The 17944-nt window shown below is 37.9% G+C and overlaps 1 protein-coding gene across 1 annotated transcript; it reads right to left on the reverse strand.

Moving 5' to 3' along the window:
* Positions 1 to 2072: 2072 nt before the first annotated feature.
* si:dkey-202l22.3 (7 transmembrane receptor domain-containing protein) lies at positions 2073 to 11262 on the reverse strand. The gene is made up of 4 exons (XM_041995155.1): positions 11092 to 11262; positions 4160 to 4633; positions 3426 to 3823; positions 2073 to 2686 (listed from the first exon to the last, which is right to left on the reverse strand). Exons 2-4 carry the CDS (start codon positions 4614 to 4616, stop codon positions 2459 to 2461), a joined length of 1083 nt encoding a protein of 360 aa, XP_041851089.1. The 5' UTR covers positions 4617 to 4633; positions 11092 to 11262; the 3' UTR covers positions 2073 to 2458.
* Positions 11263 to 17944: the final 6682 nt, after the last annotated feature.

Consider the following 17944-nt stretch of genomic DNA (forward strand, 5'->3'; position numbering starts at 1 on the left):
GTTTTGACAGTCTTTGGTTATAGAACTGAAATCACTGGGGCTGTCAGTTTATTAACAATAACGTCCACTCTCTTATCTGTTTGTAGCAACATTTGGAGGGCCAAGTTACTTTCACTAGCCGTCAAATTTAATCACATTTTGCTCACAATATCCTGTTATGTTAAACAAAAAAACAAAAAATCAAACAACACACACACAGACACACACACAAACAAAAACAATGTTTGCGCTTTAAACTGTTGATAAATTAAAACTGTGAATTCTAAGCAGCAATATTTACTGCTGTATATTTAAACATATAAAGTGATTTTTGTAAAAATGTTTTAGATTTTAAACAATGCTTCAAGGGGACAAAAAAAAAACAATAACATATTTTTATGTTCTTGAGAGGATATATCTCAAATTACTATTTATATGATTTATATAGGAAAACTGCAGTCACAAAGAATTGTGGGATATTAAACACACACATACATGTGTGAGTGCATGAGTGTGTGTATAAAAACAATTCCCTGGAGCCTTTAGTTAAAAGTAGCTCACCTTAAAAGCATTTTTTAATGTTAGCTGCTTAAAATCTTTAGGAAAATACAGAGGAATAGACTTTACAATGAAGCCCAGCATTAATGGAGCCAGTGTGTGATGGAGGAGTTACTGTGTGACTTTTGAATGAACGTTTTAGCTACTTGCCAGCCCCAATACGACTTCACCCTTTCTATCTTTGGTGCATGTTTGTAAAAACTTGGCTGTTTCAATACATGACTCACACTGAGATTGTTCCCAAAAAAGGATCAGTACCAACTGGAAAACATTTCCACTGACATCAGAGCAAAGACTAAGTCTTGTTGCTTTGTCTGAGGATTTATTTTTGTTTTCTCTTCTGACTGGCTATAGCTCTGCTTTGGTACTTTGTTGATTTGCCTGGCTGAAATTAATCAGAAAATTTGGCTAAAAATGCAAATATTTAAATCAGAGAAAGAACATCTGGACCAAAATCAAAATAGATTAAGCCAAATCATTATTCATGGTTCATCAACAGATAAAACCCAAGACAAACCAGCTCCTGGACAACAAACAGGCTTTTATGATTGTTAAAAGGTAATGGCTGCCATCACCAGTATTAGCTGGGGAGCTGGATATGCATTGAAGCTACAATGGCTTATTTGGTCTTTCACGAGCTTTGCCAAACAAATAATGTTTTGGTTTTGATTTATGGACTAATTGCGTTGTTGATGGACAATCAGGCCTATTATTGTATGTAATGTTTGGTTAACAAATAAATTAGTCTAATTATGAGTGCCTGAGAAAACTGTCTGGATGACTAAGTGATCAAAATGAATTCAGATTACTTGAAATTTTGATCACATTTGCCTGTTCTCTGGAGTCTAAAAATGACTTGATACACAAGCTTTGACACAGAGATGCTTATGAGTGGCTGCATTGTATGTGCTCTCATGGTCTGAATATTAAGGGTGATCATTGTTTCAGTCTTATTTTCCAGAGAAATCCAAAGCACCGACAATGTTTGTCAGGTAACATCTTTATAAATTCAATTCTGACAGGGTTTTAAATAATGAAGATTTCACATAAGCATCACATTATCTCTGTCAGTGCTTTCCATATTGAAGATGTTGGCTCATGCAGACTGTAACTACATACACAAACACTAGCATATATTTCCATGTGCACAGATGCGATTTTGGAACTACTATAAATCATAAAGAGTGCATGCACCACAATCACATAAAAACCAGCCAGTTAGTGCATACTGTATTTCAACATAAATAATATGACACCTATAAGATGTGACGCAAAAGAGACGTAAATGACAGTAAAAATAAGACTGTGACATACAGACTTCTACAATGGAAAAAAAAGTCACATGTCTTTTTCACAGTTCCTCTTCTTGGTGTGTCATCCGTATGTGGTTCCTTTTTCAGTCCGGCCTTTAAAGTTAAATTGTTTACTGGAGTATAATCGGGTTTTTAAACCGGTATAACCACACCCCTTGTCTCTCCAGCATGTGTTTTCTGCCTGGCCACGCAGCCTCAGGGCTTGTTTATGCCTCTGCTGAACTTTGTAAACCTACAGGATCTGCTTAATGGCAATCCCCACAGTTCTGCCATCCTGATATCTCAGGATGGCCTCCATCTTCAATCTTCCTTCCTTTTCATCATCACACTATATTATGCAGTCTGGTCTCACTCTGCTTCTTCACCTGTTTGACTTAACAGGAAACCATATTCAGCAGCAGATCTGGTATGGCACATGAAAAAAACGACCACATGTTTTAAAATCACAAAATGCTGGAAAGGCATGGTGAAAGATAATATGAATTAATATTTATCAGCGGTGGTGTTCTCTCTCCTATATTAACATTAGTATTTGGATGGAGATGTTAGCTTGTGGGTAAAGTTGTACTCTGCAATAATGGGGTTTCTGTAGAAGGTGCACCAAAATATCAGCTTCTAGACATTGACCGGTCGGACGTTCTCTTCTGGCGGTTGCGACATGGGCAGAGGTAGCCTTTCAGATGCATGCGAACCTTGCTGTGCAATGAGGCATAGATAAAAGGGTTGTAACAAGCAGAGCTCATAGCCACTAAATGACAGCAAACTTGTAAGACATTTATGTAGCGCTTCCCTATGATGATGAAGTCCGAGTCCAGGTCCAGCAACAGGTTTAGTACCTGCACAAAAACATGAAGAACAAGTACAACTGAAATTAATCTGAGGTTCTTAAAAACATTTAATTTTAGATTTATTCTATCCCTAAATCTTTGATAGCAAAAATCCCATTAGGCTTTAAAAGACAGCAACACATGCAGCTGCATTTCAGTGACCTAAACTCACTGGTCTGGTTCTGTTTGTGTGAGTGCCAACGCTACACAATGCAAATGACAAATAAAGTTCTAAAATGCATTCTGATTATCTTATGTTCACTAATGTGAAGTTGTTAAATAAAAAGTTTATTTTTTGCATTCAACACTTTCAGCTGTGAAATGGAAGCTACTGCCATCTTTGACTTTGTGCATGCAAATTACTGGCACTCTCTGCAAATGCACCACAATCTCAACTTTACCCTCTTCTTCAATCACCATGATGATGATTTCCTGATCGTCTAGTTTTTCGTGGTTCATTAAGGAAATAATGTTGGTTTTAGAGAGCTACAGTTATTTGATGATGTGCCCCATGATAAATGATGCATAAAATCGAATCATCTCAGTGATGCAGTGAAAGCCTCACATTATGCCATTTCAGTGCTATCAAGTTGATATTTCCCCCTGAAGATTTGGAAAGAGAAATGGATACTTCTTCTCAAGACTGTCCTAAAATTTTACTGTACAGTTTAGATGGGCTCAAAAGACATTCAAAGTAGTTCAGCATAGACCGACTTGCTTCTTGGCTTTAATTATGCTAGACAATCACCTGGAGAGGAAGCCAGCAGAGGGCGAATGCCAGGACGGAAGCCACCAGAAGAGAGAAGGTCTTCTTTCTTCTTTGACTCCAGCGTTGCTGACTGCTTGATAGCTCCCCAGGCACCGAATAGCGTTTTAGACTGACAGTGATGGCACAGTAGGATATGCTGACGGACAGCAGTGGGATCATATAGGAAGTTATTAGTATGAAGCAGGAGTAAATCAGACGCAGATTACCGCTATTGGGCCAGAATTCCTCACACACCACCAGGTCAATGCCACTGGGCTGTAGGTCCAGATAGCGTGTGTAGAAAGATGGAGGTGCAGCCAGGACCAATGATAAAAGCCAAACACCTAATGTCACTGCACCACAACCCCACACAGAGATCCTCCTCCGTACTGGGTGAGCTGACAAAGAAAAAGAAAAATACAAACATAATACACAAAGATATTACTCCCACTCCATTTCCCCCCCAATCACGTTAACATTACTAAGCACTGTATAGTGGTATGCTTAGAATAATTTTAAATTGATCTGATAACTTAAATAATCTTGGTATAATTCAGGCCAGTCTGAGATAATTTACACCCAAACACTCCATTAACCTTATGATGAGGTGTTGGATGTACATGAGTTATTAACATAAATTAGAATCTGTCATTCCTGGGTTTTGAATTTCAAATTAATTGTGGGGCAGTTATGAACTGACAAGTATTAAGTTGAAAATATATTAATTCCTTTACCTACAACGATGTAGCGGTCCACAGCAATGGCAGTGAGTGAAAGCACTGAGGCAAACACCGTGGCACATTGCAGCAAGGGGACTAAGTGGCAGAGAGCTCTTCCGAAAGTCCAGCCATGGCTGTCGAAGGCATAAGACACAGTCAGTGGAACACAACTCAAGCACATAAGCAGGTCGCCAGCTGCTAAATTACCAATGAAAAAGTTGGTGACATTGTGGAGTTTCTTGTCAGTCAAGATGCAAGCCAACAGGAAAGAGTTTCCAACTCCAGCCACTATCACTACAAGACAGTAGAGGGGCAGGAAGAGAGGTTTGAAGCGCAGTAGAAGCTCCATGCCAATAAACATGTCCAAAGGGTCACTGTGGTTCAGTCCTTGGCCTTTGCTTCCTTCTGGTCTTGCTGTTTCATGGCTGCTGTTGTCATTCATGCTCAAATTTTCATCCATGAAGACGTCCATGGTTTTTCCAGGTGAACCTTTGAATGAAGCATAAAGAATAATGATTAGACAAGAACCGGAATTAAACGTACGTAATCAGCCTTTGGATTGGGTTTCTCCAAACCAAAGGCTTCTATTTGTTGTATAATTGTTAATAATACAACAATCTGACCAATTGTTTTATATGCATAAAAAAAATTAAACCTTTTCAACATTTCTCTGAGGGGGAAAAAATACATCTAACGATATGGCAAAATTTTAAAATGTTCATCTCAAAAGACAGATAAAAATGGCCTCACAAGCCAGAAACCACAAGAAACTATTTAAATTTCCTGTAACATCCAAGTCAAAGTAAAACAGCTTTATCAAGCTTATCAAGACTGAGTGAACTGATGTGCCTTTTATTAATGAAAATCTTGATAAATGACCTGGTCATGTGTGCTATAGATCATTCCACTATGATAAAAAGCTGAAATGCTAAAGGAGTGTGTGAGGTATAAGGAAAAGTAAATATAAATATTTGCATTGTGTTAATATCTTAAAATGTGTCTAACCACAAAAAAAGAAAGTTTTTGTACTCATACTTTGCAAATCATGTGTCATTTTGCTAAATTTCTTTTTCAATGGACCACTACAGGGAATAAATATGCCAACATGGTATTCTCTTTCTCTTCCAAATGCATCAAAAATGGCTCACACTGTGAGGGAATTTGATCTTACATGAGTTCTTGTGTTTTTGCTCTAAGTTTCAAATGTCATAAAGCACTTAGCTATGTAGGTCTGCTTCACTTTCATGCAAATTTTATAGATTCATAGCTCATGATTGCCATGCTAGACAGGGACCTATATGTAAAATCTCTTCTGCATCACTGTTTTCTCAGCTGTCATAGGGAGAAGCAAATCTTTTCTTGGCAAAAAAAATTGAGTTTGGTGATGTCTTGCCTTGAGACAAAGTGTTTAAAGGCTCTTGTTGCTGGTCCACAGAGCTATCTAATATAATGGACATTTTCTTTCCCTCACTTCCTTGCGATGTGTCATGCATTTGAAAATTTATGCTCACTAGTGGTTATTTCTTCTAATGGCTGACAAATCCCACTTCTGGCTGATGCTGAGTGCTACTGTTTGAAAATAGTGCTGACAGGCATACAAATATTGCGAAAAGAGGAAGTCAGTTTAATTCTAAAATGATATTTTGTATGGATAAATGCCAAAGTTTAAATAAATTCTACCCTCATTATTTGTAAGGAGAACACTCCTGGACTGCTGTTGTTGTGGTGAGGCATAAATCGTTAAGCCCAACAATTAACACAGGCATGTCTGCAAATGTCATAAAAATGATTTGGTATAAAAATGTGAAAGCAACAATTATTATTGCGTAGCTAGTTTTAATTTGATTTATCAAAAATAAGTCGGTTTTCACAAGTACTTACTTGCACTTAGAATTACATTATTTTTATCAATTTAATTTTTACCAGTTTATTTTTGTGTTTGTTGCCACTGGGTGTTTTCATCTGCAAGCCACGTTCTCATGCAACACTGAGATGAAGTGGCTGCACCCCATCACTGTGTGGCCTTTAAGTTTTGGCACGTAATAAAAGAGCAAACAGCTGTAATGGCTACAAAGTACATCACTGCCTGCATTTCAGATTGCTTTCAGATTTCTGTGAAGCTTTTTCAATAAAGTCAACTTCTCTCTCGTTTCAAATTGAAATCGGGACCTTTATCCATCAATCAGTGTTTCCAATATATAGAATTAATTATTGCAGTTAAATAGATTTTCACCTCCTTTTAGATCGGTATGTGAATGTGCTATTTAAAGTACACATGAACTGGTAAAGTTAATAAAGATACAGCAGTCCTGCCCAGGACATGTTCAGGTTGTAGTGCCTGTTCAATTAAAGCACCAACACTGAGATGGTTGGTTTTTTTATAAGGTAGTATTCAGGGGACATGATACAACCCTGTATCCATTTACTTTATCCAATCCAAGCAAAGTGTTTATACAAGCTAAGAAAACACAACTGACTTCTAAGTAGAAAAGTAAAAGGTTCTCAGACAGCATCATGTCACTACCTTCCAGCTCTTTCTACATCCTTTTAAATAATTATGAACAAATCATGAAAAATAAGTTTTGTGACATTCACAAAATGCAAAATATTGGCATAAAATTTCCAAATGTAACAGGAAAGAAAAAGGTTTATGACATGTTTAAGTATTGTGATATTTTCCATTTTTTTTTACTCTGGACAAAACTATAACCCATTCTGAACTGAGACAGAGTTGTGCAATCAGGTGGAGTTGCATAAAATAATAATTAACAACTACATTCCGCAGTTTACTTGAGAATATCATGCTGTTTTGCAACAAACTGATGATGATGAGTTTCACCAGAATGTGCAAACTGTAACGCTCTTTTAACAGGACTTCCTAAAAAGAGCATTAAAAAATATGCAGCTCATCCAGAACGCTGCTGCTAGAATTTTAACCAGGACTAAGAGATCTGAACACATCATATCAGTTTTAAAATCTTTACACTGGCTTCCAGTCAGTCACAGAAAATATTTCTGATCATTTACAAATCCCAGAACGCTTTAGGCCCAGAATACATCTGTGATATGTTCAGAGAATATAAACCTAGCAGAGCTTGTAGATCCAATGACTCTGGTCAGCTAGTCCAGACCAGAGTCCAGACTAAACATAGAGAAGCAGCATTTAGCTGTTATGCTGCAAACAAGTGGAACAAACTGCCAGTGGAGATTAAACTTTCACCAAATGTAGACATTTTTAAATTCAGTTTAAAAACATTTCTTTTGTCATGTGCCTATTCATGAAATCTGCACGGTAACTTTTGACTCATTTTGCTTTTAATCATTTAAATGTAATTTATGATTTCATTATGATTTTATTGTGAATTTTGCTTTCTGTTGCTGCCTTTTTTTTTTTTTTTTTTTTTTTTACTACTACTTTTTAATGCTTTCTTTGCACCATCTGTAATGCTTTTAATGTTTTATGTAAAGTGCTTTGAATGGTCTTGTATGTGAAATGTGCTATACAAATAAACTTGCCCTGCTTTTTCAGACTGACTACAACACAGTATTCCCAGTCTGTTGAAATCTGTAAAGCACTTGGTGTCATGGGCATAGTGGTGTATAAACAAAATTTAAGTTGAGTAGCTGTTTGGTCAGATAAAGTATAACTGGAAATTATGGATGCCATGTCCTGTGAACTAACGAGGAAAAGAACTATCCAGCTTATTATCAGCACCCAGTTCAGAACTTTGCATCTTTATGGAGTTGTGTTAGTGCTGATGAAACTGACAACACTGCACATCTGGAAAAATCCCCATCAGCACTGAAAAGTAAATACAGGTTTTGGAGCAACAAACGCTCCTTCCAGTGTATCCTTCTTTGATGGTTTTTGGTAAGGCATCTTTTCAGAAGATCCTTTCAAATATTTTATTTATTTATTTATTGTTTTTAAATGATAGCTAAGGGATACTGTGACTTTGTGTATGGCCTCATTTTGTACCACACAGCCACTTCCAGTGTCACTGTTTACTAAGGACATTGGGTACAAACTCTTCTTGCACATCAGCCAGGGTCCAGCTTTTATACAAAAACAAAACCAGAGCATCTCCTTCTGTGTTTTGAACATCCAGAGAAGCACAGCGTGCTTTGTTTTCGGTTGTTTTCTTTGCCAGCACTCAAATATTTATGAGTTATATTTTTCTCTATTTATTCTTTATTGAAAAAGTGACTGGATCAAGTGAAATTTCATCACAATTTCAATAGAATCTCCCGGTGAAATTGGAATGTTGCAATAAAACAAGTGTCTTTATATCTTTCTGATTTAGCAGAGCTCACATTTAGAACATAGAATATACGTATCTTTTAGAACAGGAAATATAGCCTTTAAAATCTTTCTTACAAAACCATTTGTACACACTACAAAAAAAAATGATGGAAAAAAAGCAGGTCAAATATGAGTTCCCTTTAATCTTGAGAATAACGTAAATATGTAGTTTCATGACAGTTTATTAAATTAAATAGTTTAACCAAATTAACCAAGGTTAACTTGATAATGATAATTCAATTCAATTCCTGGCAGTCAGACCGCTTACTTAGAAATCATGCTTTTTACATACATGGATTCATGTTTGACTGTTCATCAAAGTTGTCTTTTTTTCTCTAAACAAAAATTTATGACCCCAGTTAGTGGGAAGTGAAGCTCACTGATGATGTCATTGTTCAATGAACAAGCTTAAATCCACATAAACAATCTTTAAATAAAGTCTGGGTTGAAAAAGACATCAGCACAGCTGAGTCTTCCAATCTCTTCACAGAAAAAAAGAAATGATTTACTTAGCTGAGCAAATCTTTAGCAGATGGATCCACTTGAATGACTCAGTAAGTGTATTGTAGTGTCAGTGCAATCAGTTTGATCAACGTATTAGAAAATATTCACTGTCCAACTCAAAACCTGTTAGGAGTCATTACTTCTCAGCTTCATTCTCCCCTTGAGAAAAGCTAGACTGCACTGTCTTCAATTACTAATTTGTTGTGCACGTGTCCATATTTCACATCAGGAGCATGTTCTATGATACCATCTGGTCTCACAAATGTCTACCTTATTTGATCGCTTAGAAGAAACCCACCCTTGCCTAGTAACGCTGTTGCCATGGCCTTGTGGAAATCATCCAGACCTTGCAGCTCATTTGTGAGGCGTGATGAGAATTGAGCACCCTCAAAATGCAAAACAGGAAGAATGGCTCATGTAGATGCTTTCCGATCCTGTTTGTTCAGCTGTCTTTTTCCTGAATTATTTCATATTCACTTCTTTGTACTCTAATTCCAATGACATTTCCCAATAAAAGCAACTTGTATATAGTTTTTCTTTTCTGTTCATATTATTAAGGCTGCGGAAGCATCCAGACAGAGCTGGGTGGGGGGAGAGGTTGAGCAAATGTGAGACATAAATGGGGACAAAGGTGATGATGCAATTTTAAAGAGGTGAATTAATTGTGTTCCTCATTATCCGAACTGGGAATGTGGGACAAACTCTGCATTACTGCCTCTCCGAATAATGATTTCAGCACAGATAGTTAAAATAATTTCATTTCAACTTTGGATTACAGAATTTTGTAACCCTACAATGCAATGTTTAAAAGAGGGGTACTTTACATGAACTGCTGTATAGTGATAAACTTGATGCCAGCATCAGGTGATTTAAAGTCACTGCATTTGACTTTCTGTCCTAGTCAGCAGGGCTGATGATCAGTTGCTGGCTAATTGTTAATATTGCCTGCAGTCCATTTCATTAAGAGGTCAAATCATCCCTAATAAACTCGGCTTTGTAAAAGAAAAGATAAACTTTGCTGATTTTAAGGTCAGGCAGCCAGAGTAGGTCGATTTTCCCTTTTCAGATTATACAGGTTACACGGTATCTTTTCCCGTGAAGAACATCTTTGAAGATAAAGTTGTGACATGGAGGCTAGCAACTCCCATTCCTTTATTACAGATGAAAAAATGAGTTACTTAATAAAAATTATATATATATATATATATATATATATATATATATATATATATATGTGTGTGTATATATATGTGTGTGTGTGTGTGTGTGTATACACACACACACATACATATAATTGCTGCAGGAAGCAGGATGATTCTGCTAATTCCTATGATTTACACTGATTTTTGTTGAAAGGTATTTTTAAACAGTGCTTATGTGCTGCTCAGTTTTTAAATAACAATTTATGCAAGTATCTAAAATATAACAAGACATGTATAAATATGTAAAATAAATAATTTAATATTATCAGTCTAAAAACAGATTAAGCTCTGATCAATAAATGCAACGTTTGATAGATGCTGCACTGTGTGTGTGTGTGTGTGTGTGTGTGTGTGTGTGTGTGTGTGTGTGTGTGTGTGTGTGTTTGTGTGTGTGTGTATTTATTCAGAACAGCTTTTTTCTTCTTGGTATATTGTTAATGACTTTCCATAATATTTACTATTGAGTAATATTTACTTTCTAGTTAAGCCCTTTTTTGTTGTTGGATGATAAAAATTAGGCTTGTCAACCATCTCAATTATTATAAAATAATTAGCATATTCTTATGCACTGTATGTGTGCATTGCATAGATGTGAGTACACAGCATACACAAAGTACCAAACCATATTTCACACAGGACAAGTAAAATATTTTTTCTTTAAAAATTTACAGATGAAAACCTTTATGATTACCTTCAAAGATGACAAATGGTGGTAATTAGCTGTCAAAAATTGGGTGAAGTCACAGTTCTGTGTGTAGATGTGATTAAATATTTTAACAGTTTGTCCTTTTTTAAACATGAATTTCATTGTAAGTTGAATATAAAATATTACTTTTATAAAATAATTTGAAATGATAATCCATACCTATTTAAACTTGCATATTATCAATATTATGCCTTTATGAAAATGAGAAGTAATATAAACAACAATATCTTACCTGTGAAAATTACAGACAGTTCCTTGGAGCTCCTCTTCACTTCAACAAATCAGATTATTTTTTTCTGTGTCTTTGCCTTTCGCTTCGTTTCTTATAGATCACAAATCTCTAAAGGCAAATGCTTCCCTGCAGCTAAAATAAAAGCCCACAGTGATGGGGGAGTCAGGCAAGAAGATGGTGTTTCTCACCCAAAGCTGAGTGAAAGTGACACAGAAAGGGAGAGAGAAAAGGGACCCACATTTTCTCTCTCCTTCAAGTACGTACAAAATGTTCACCCTCCCACATTTTCCCTTTTATTGTGTCTTCATTCACACAGAGTTACACTTTACAGACACAAAAAACAGCAACAGCAACCTATTATTTAGTCAGGTAGAAAGCCTAATATTTCTGCTGTGTTTGCCGTTGGCTGCAGATTTTCCAACACCTATAGAGGAATGGAAGAGAAAATGAGAAAATCTGTAAAAAAAACAAAACAAAACAACAAAAACCAATAATATATTCTATGGCTGTGTCATATGGAGAAATACTGTACTGTACTGCAGTTGAATAAAAGGAAAGCATTTGCATACACATAAAATAAGAAATTACACCTTTGTTGCATCTATGAAATTCACACCATACATCTAATTGCTACCCTCCTTTTTTGAAAGGAGGGTAGCAATTAGACAGAAAAAAATGATGTATACATAAATAATATTTGTAGGACTTTTTCCATATGAGGGAGCACTTGTAAAGCCATTTTGTCACTCCTCTGCCAATCTATATTTGTTCTGCCCTTTGTAATATAAAGCCCGCCCCCCCGCCCCCCAGAGGAGCCCTGTTGACAGATTAATGGCGGCTTCACTGAACGTAGCATCAAATAATGTTGAGGCTGTTTGTCTCTTTTCACAGAGTCCCTCTTGAACACAGTTTACGCCTTTTCACTAATGCTGAGTGTGTGATGATTTTTATCTTTATATCAGCACATGTTAAAGTTGTGTACTTTTTTTTATTCTGAGACAGTAAAAGTGAGTCTGATGTTTACTCTTGTTTGAGCTCTTTCTCTCTTTCTCCAAAAATGTCCTCTTACATTTCTTTGCTGAATCAGTAAGATATATGTTTAGAGTCAGTAGCTTGCATGTGACATGGTGTGTAAAGTGAAACTCAGCTGCAATGTCACGCAAGGTCCAAGAAGAAAAAGTTGTGAATTGCAGTTTCTCTGTCTCGGGATGCTGCTGGGCAGCGACGGCTCCAGAAATATACATAATAAATACCACTGTGCCATCAAACGAGTCAGGAAGTTTTAAGGTCAGATGGTTACATAGAGTGTCTTTAAGAGACTGGAGTTGCCTACACTGCCTTATATATTAAATGTGCTATATTATTAAATTTCCTTTGCCTATAACCTTTGTCCCATTTCTGATCTTCCACTCTTTTAAAAGAATCTTGAAAAAACTGTTCTTTCTCTACTTCATACCCATTTATCCTGCAATTCCAGTCCAGCTTCCCCCTCTAAACTCTACTGAAACAGCATTATTCAACTCACAGGCACTGACTCTAGTCTGTTATCCATTCTCCTCTTCCTCAGTCTGAGTGCAGCCTTCAACACTATTTCACACACCATTCTTCTGGACGTACTTCTCAGTATTGGCATCACACATACACTCTTCAACTAGTTTAAATCTCATCTGTCTGAATCCACTCAGTTCAACTGACATTTACTTCTCACTCACTTCCTCCATTGAAACATGGGTGTGCCCCAGGGTTCTGTCCTGGGGTCCTTGCTATTTATCATTTACAGACTGAGCCATACTTTTTGGAAAAATTATATCAAATTCCATTACTACACAGACAACACCCAGCCATACTTAGCTCTACCTTCAAAACCTGATTCCATCCTCCCACCTTCATCCTTTGTTGCCTGATGAAGTAGAATCCTGGTTTGCATTAAATGTTGTGCTGGGCCTCGCTCCCAGCACAATGCGTTCACTGCCCATCAATTTTAATTTCAAACACGCACACACTTCATAAACAGTCAGAAGCGGGGAGGGAGAGGGTAATCGGGACCTCTCACGCCCCTATTCCCCCTAGGTGTGGCCGGTGGTGGGCGGAGGGAGATGGTTGCCCCAGGGGCTGGCACCCAGATTGGCTGTGCTAGTGGGCTGCTGGCTCTGTGGGTGCCGGCCCTGCTACATCTGGGTGGGGTGGGTGGGGTTGCTGGGGGTAGTAGTGTGGACTGTGCTTGGGCCTTGCTGTCCTGTGGTCCGTCTGTGACGTCCCTCACGGGTCATGGTGGGTGGGTTATGTATGACATGAAATGTGTGATCGTGAGGGCTAATGGGTACAGTGCAGGGAAGGGTGTGAGTGTGAGGTTATATGAGGTGGAGGTTGGAGTAGGTGGAGGGTGGGGGAGGGGGGCTGACGGTTCTCATAGGCATGGTGTGGGCCCTCTGCCTTTGGGGGGTGGGGGGGGCCGCCTCTAGGCTCCTGGCGCCATGGACCCTTCACTTGGGCCGCCCTGGATGGCCGGTCCCTGGTGGGGCCGGCGGCTGCTGATCTTGGCCCACTGGGGCCTGTGCCCTGAGAACGCGGGGGGCTCTGGCTGGGGCTCTCCTATGCCACCCTCCAGGTGGGGCTGAAGTCATCTTCGGGGTGGGGTAGCTTGGGTTAGTGCTCCGTGGCTGCTGCTGAGGGCCCGGGCCTCTGGGTTGCCCTGGTCTGCCTCTAGCCTCCGTAGGGGTGTGGTTGCATTTGCACAATCTCACTCACCACTCCTCATCACTGATCACTCCTTATTCCTCATTCTCTGCATGCTGACACAGTCACTGAGTTGTCCAGTGGGTTTATACACTAAGAGATCATTTCTCTTTTTTTCCCTGAGTTAGTATCTGGTTGTTGTTGTGTTACTTTTGTGATATGTCTTTTTGATTTGACTACTATCTAAGAACTCTTAATGGCTAGCAGCTCTGTTTTTCAGTAAAAGCTGAAAGAAATTTGCTGGTGTGTTTATGTACAAGTGTAACAGTTTGTTGTCTGGTGATAGTGTGGATTGAAGGGTTATTGCCTTCTGTCTGTGGTGTTTTTGTCTCCTCTTTCTTTCTCTTTTTCTTCTTTTTGCTGTCTTCCTTCTTTTACTGTCCTCTCCGGTCAGGTCCAGCAAGAATACCTAAATTCCATGATTCAAAGTAAATAAATAAATAAATCAGAGTATCAAGAGGAGCCTTATAACCATAAGTCTCCCCTTGGCAGAGCAAATTTGTTCAGCAAGATACAGCAACCAGATTATCATTTTGCTTGCTATGATGCTGGAAAGGACAGGTAAAAAAAAATCTTAATTTAAACCTTAATAAAACAGAAATGTTAATTATACAAAATCCACTTTAGCCAAACTCACAGTCTCTCCCTCGTTTCAGGTCAAGGAGTCATCCGAGATAGCCAATTTACACCACATCTCCTATTAACAACAAAGCCAAGTCAGCTTTTTTCATCTCTGCTACATTAACTACTTATGCACTTCCCTCCCACTGCTTCCATTCTGTTTCACAATCTTGTCACTTTTTGACTTGACTACTGCAGTTTTCTTCTGTTTGGTCTCCCACAGAAAATCCTCCATAAACTTCAACCGGTACAGAATTCATCAACTTGTATTATCACCAGGACCCCAACTACCATCACACCACATCTGTTCTACAGCATCTCCACTGGCTCCCTATCACATAACTCATTCACTTCAAAATATTACTACTCGCCTACAAGATTTTGCCCCTACTTACCTCCATGACATCCTCCACATTTCCATACCCACCCAGATCCACATCCATCCATCTCATTGTCTCTTCTGCTCACTTCACTGCCAAGGAGGTCATAGCATACAGCTGCTCAAAAAGTGTAGCAATCAACTGAGGCACGCAAATGTATCTAAATGAAGCCCACATTGTACAAATTAAACAAAACATTGCAGGCCTGATTGTGATTGCGTGATTGCAGGGATCTAATACTTGTCCCTTTATTCAACAGAGCAAAACAAAATGAAAGGAGAAAGGTTCCTTTTTCCAGAGCAATATCCCAGTCTGTTTGCCTCAGTCCACATGAGAGTTGCAGCCCACACAGATTTCCAGTTTCTGTTGGTTATATTGTTTCCAGAGGAACCCTGAGCATTCCCCATGTAGCTCAGAGAGTTACCTACTTTTCCCTAGGATCCTGGCTGGAAAGGGTCTACAACAACTTTGTGGGTCGTTGATTTAGTTAAAAGCTGCATGCATATAGTTTAACTATATTTCACTAAGCTTTTAGTCTACACTTAACCAGTGTAGCGTTGTTCATTCTCATAGGGGTATAATCTCCTGCCTACATGGTGGAAATTCAGCCTTATTGATAGTTATTAAGGCATTGGCTATCAGTCTACTGAAGGCTGTGTGCTCATTGCTTGTTTTCAGGAAGAACTGTGAAGTGAAAGAATCACATCCACTTTTAAAAGCAAAAGCGGGGTTTATTAACATAAATGATGAAAAGATACAGATTATCATGAATTAGACTATGAAAATTGGAAAATATAAAATAAAGCATCAAATCAGCAGAAATGATGAATTTGGAAGTAGTTTGCTAACTCGAACTGAGAGAAGGATTGATAAATAAATGCTGAAGGTAATTTGGGGACTTATTAGGGGTTCATCTTGATGGTAATTTAGGGTTGGAGCTGCAATGGAATCATCCTAAATTACATTTAACGTTGATTTCACAGACATCTACCAAATGATCCCCAATTCCTGTGGGTCACTTTAGTCATCTGCCTGTCTTTGGGTCAGGTGGCGGTCGGTCCAGCTCACCTCGAAGCTTAGGTTTCTCCTTCAATGACATGGAGCTGCACATGGTTCATGGACCTCCTTGCCCTGAACCAGCACAGGAGTCTTTGGTTGGTTGTAGTTTTATCATGTAGCCTTTGACGATAGAACGTCAATGAAGTTTGCATCAACTTCTCTTGGGCCAAATGTAAAATAACACCTCGCTAATGAGATTGCTAAACATGAAAAATACTTTGGTATTAACTTCATTAATTGGTTTAATTTTTAAAAGAAACGAAGATAAAGGACAGGTTGTGGCTTGAAGGTCTTGCCACTACCCCACTACCTTGCTGGGGTGTAACAGATTTTGGGGAGAGTTGTAACCGATAGTGAAAATAAGCAAAAACCAAGTCCACACCATAGAATATGTTTTGACAAATAACTCCATACAGAAAACACAAATGTTTTTGTCATCTAAGCTCTCAATAACTTCAGAATTGGTTTTCTACATTTTAAGATATTTTTTTGCACAGTATATATATCTTTTTTAGAACATCAGCAGGCACCTCTCATTCTATTCTAAACACATGTTTTAATGAATAAAATTTTAAAAGAATCATTGAGGGGATGTTTGTAAAACTTTTAAAATATATGTTACAACATACACTGCTCCAATCAGCCATTTTTCATCTAATCGTATTAACATAGTGGCATAAATACAAAGAAAAGTGAAACACATTCTGAACAACAAATCGCTCCACATTCTCTACTGTTCACTGGTTTCACCATATTTAATTTAATGTGCAGAGGTTTAGGGAAACACTTAAAAATTAACATTACAATCACTTTTCATAATGCTAAAATGAGCACTGAGAAGAATTCATAATACTGGCTATAGAGATCACAAAAATCCACTATTTTTTTAAAGCAATTTCATAGAGATGGTGGGCATAAATTAACATCTGTGTGCTCTTACAACATTAAAAACCTTTTGCGTTTCCTTACATGGAGTGAAGTGAAACGGACTGAGTGGGGGCCCCAAGCAATATCCAAGCATGAGCCAGTTCATGTAGCGGTGCAAACACATGGGTTTCACACTGTACAGAGAAGATGTTGGGTATTGACTGTCACTGGGAGTTTACATTTTTTGCTATTGAAATAAACATTCATTCATTAATCATTCCGTTGAAAATTAGCAAGGGGAAAATGCACCATTTTCCCCCTAAAATACTAAAATTTTATTTGCTGTAAGTCATATTATTTTATCTTCAACTGAGTACTAAACAGAGTTTATTGATGATAAAAAAAAATACTTTTGTAACTCAAAATCAGTCATTTAAAAAAAAAAAATCAAAGCATAAACAGCATAAAAGCACAAGTAGTATAAATGATTGGATGCCACTGTTGGATGGGACATTAAAATGCCAACATGATCAGTATAGCTATGTGGGCTCAGGAAAACTACTCTCATTCAACACAGTCTGCTGCTCTGTTACATAAGGGGTAGCCATAAATCAACTGCCAAGCTCTCTGGATGTGAGCTTGGCAGTAACTGTGAGTAACAGTTAATGTGTTCTGTGGTCACATGAGCCAATTCTCAGCTGCTTTTGGATGCTGTGTACTATGCAAAGACAAGAAAGACCATGCAGGTTGTTTTGTAAGTGAACGGTGCAAAGGTCAGCGCCCATGATGCCATAAGTGTACATTGGTGTCTGTGGTATTCATATGAGTCTGTCATGGATGCAAACACCCATATTGAAATTTTCTAATAATTTGATAAGCACATAAACATATACATACTATTTTCAACCTTTAATATTAATATTAATCTTAACTGCAGCAGTAAAATGCTGCAACTAGCAGAAGTAGCTTAGAGATATTTTGTTTCTCCCGAGTTCAGTGCTTTTTGAGTCTATGAATGGTAATTGGGGTTTTCTGATTAAAGATTAGTTGTGACAAAAGGATACCTGTAATAAATCTGTCTTTAATGATTATTTATTTCTTCCACAGATGGCTCGGGGCAGGTAGAGTAATATTTCTGTGTGTATGCCATCTGTTTGCTCTTTTCTGATCACTAACTTCCTCTGAGGATG

Source organism: Melanotaenia boesemani, chromosome 9, assembly GCF_017639745.1.
Source record: "Melanotaenia boesemani isolate fMelBoe1 chromosome 9, fMelBoe1.pri, whole genome shotgun sequence".
In the NCBI taxonomy this organism is placed as follows: Eukaryota; Metazoa; Chordata; class Actinopteri; order Atheriniformes; family Melanotaeniidae; genus Melanotaenia; species Melanotaenia boesemani.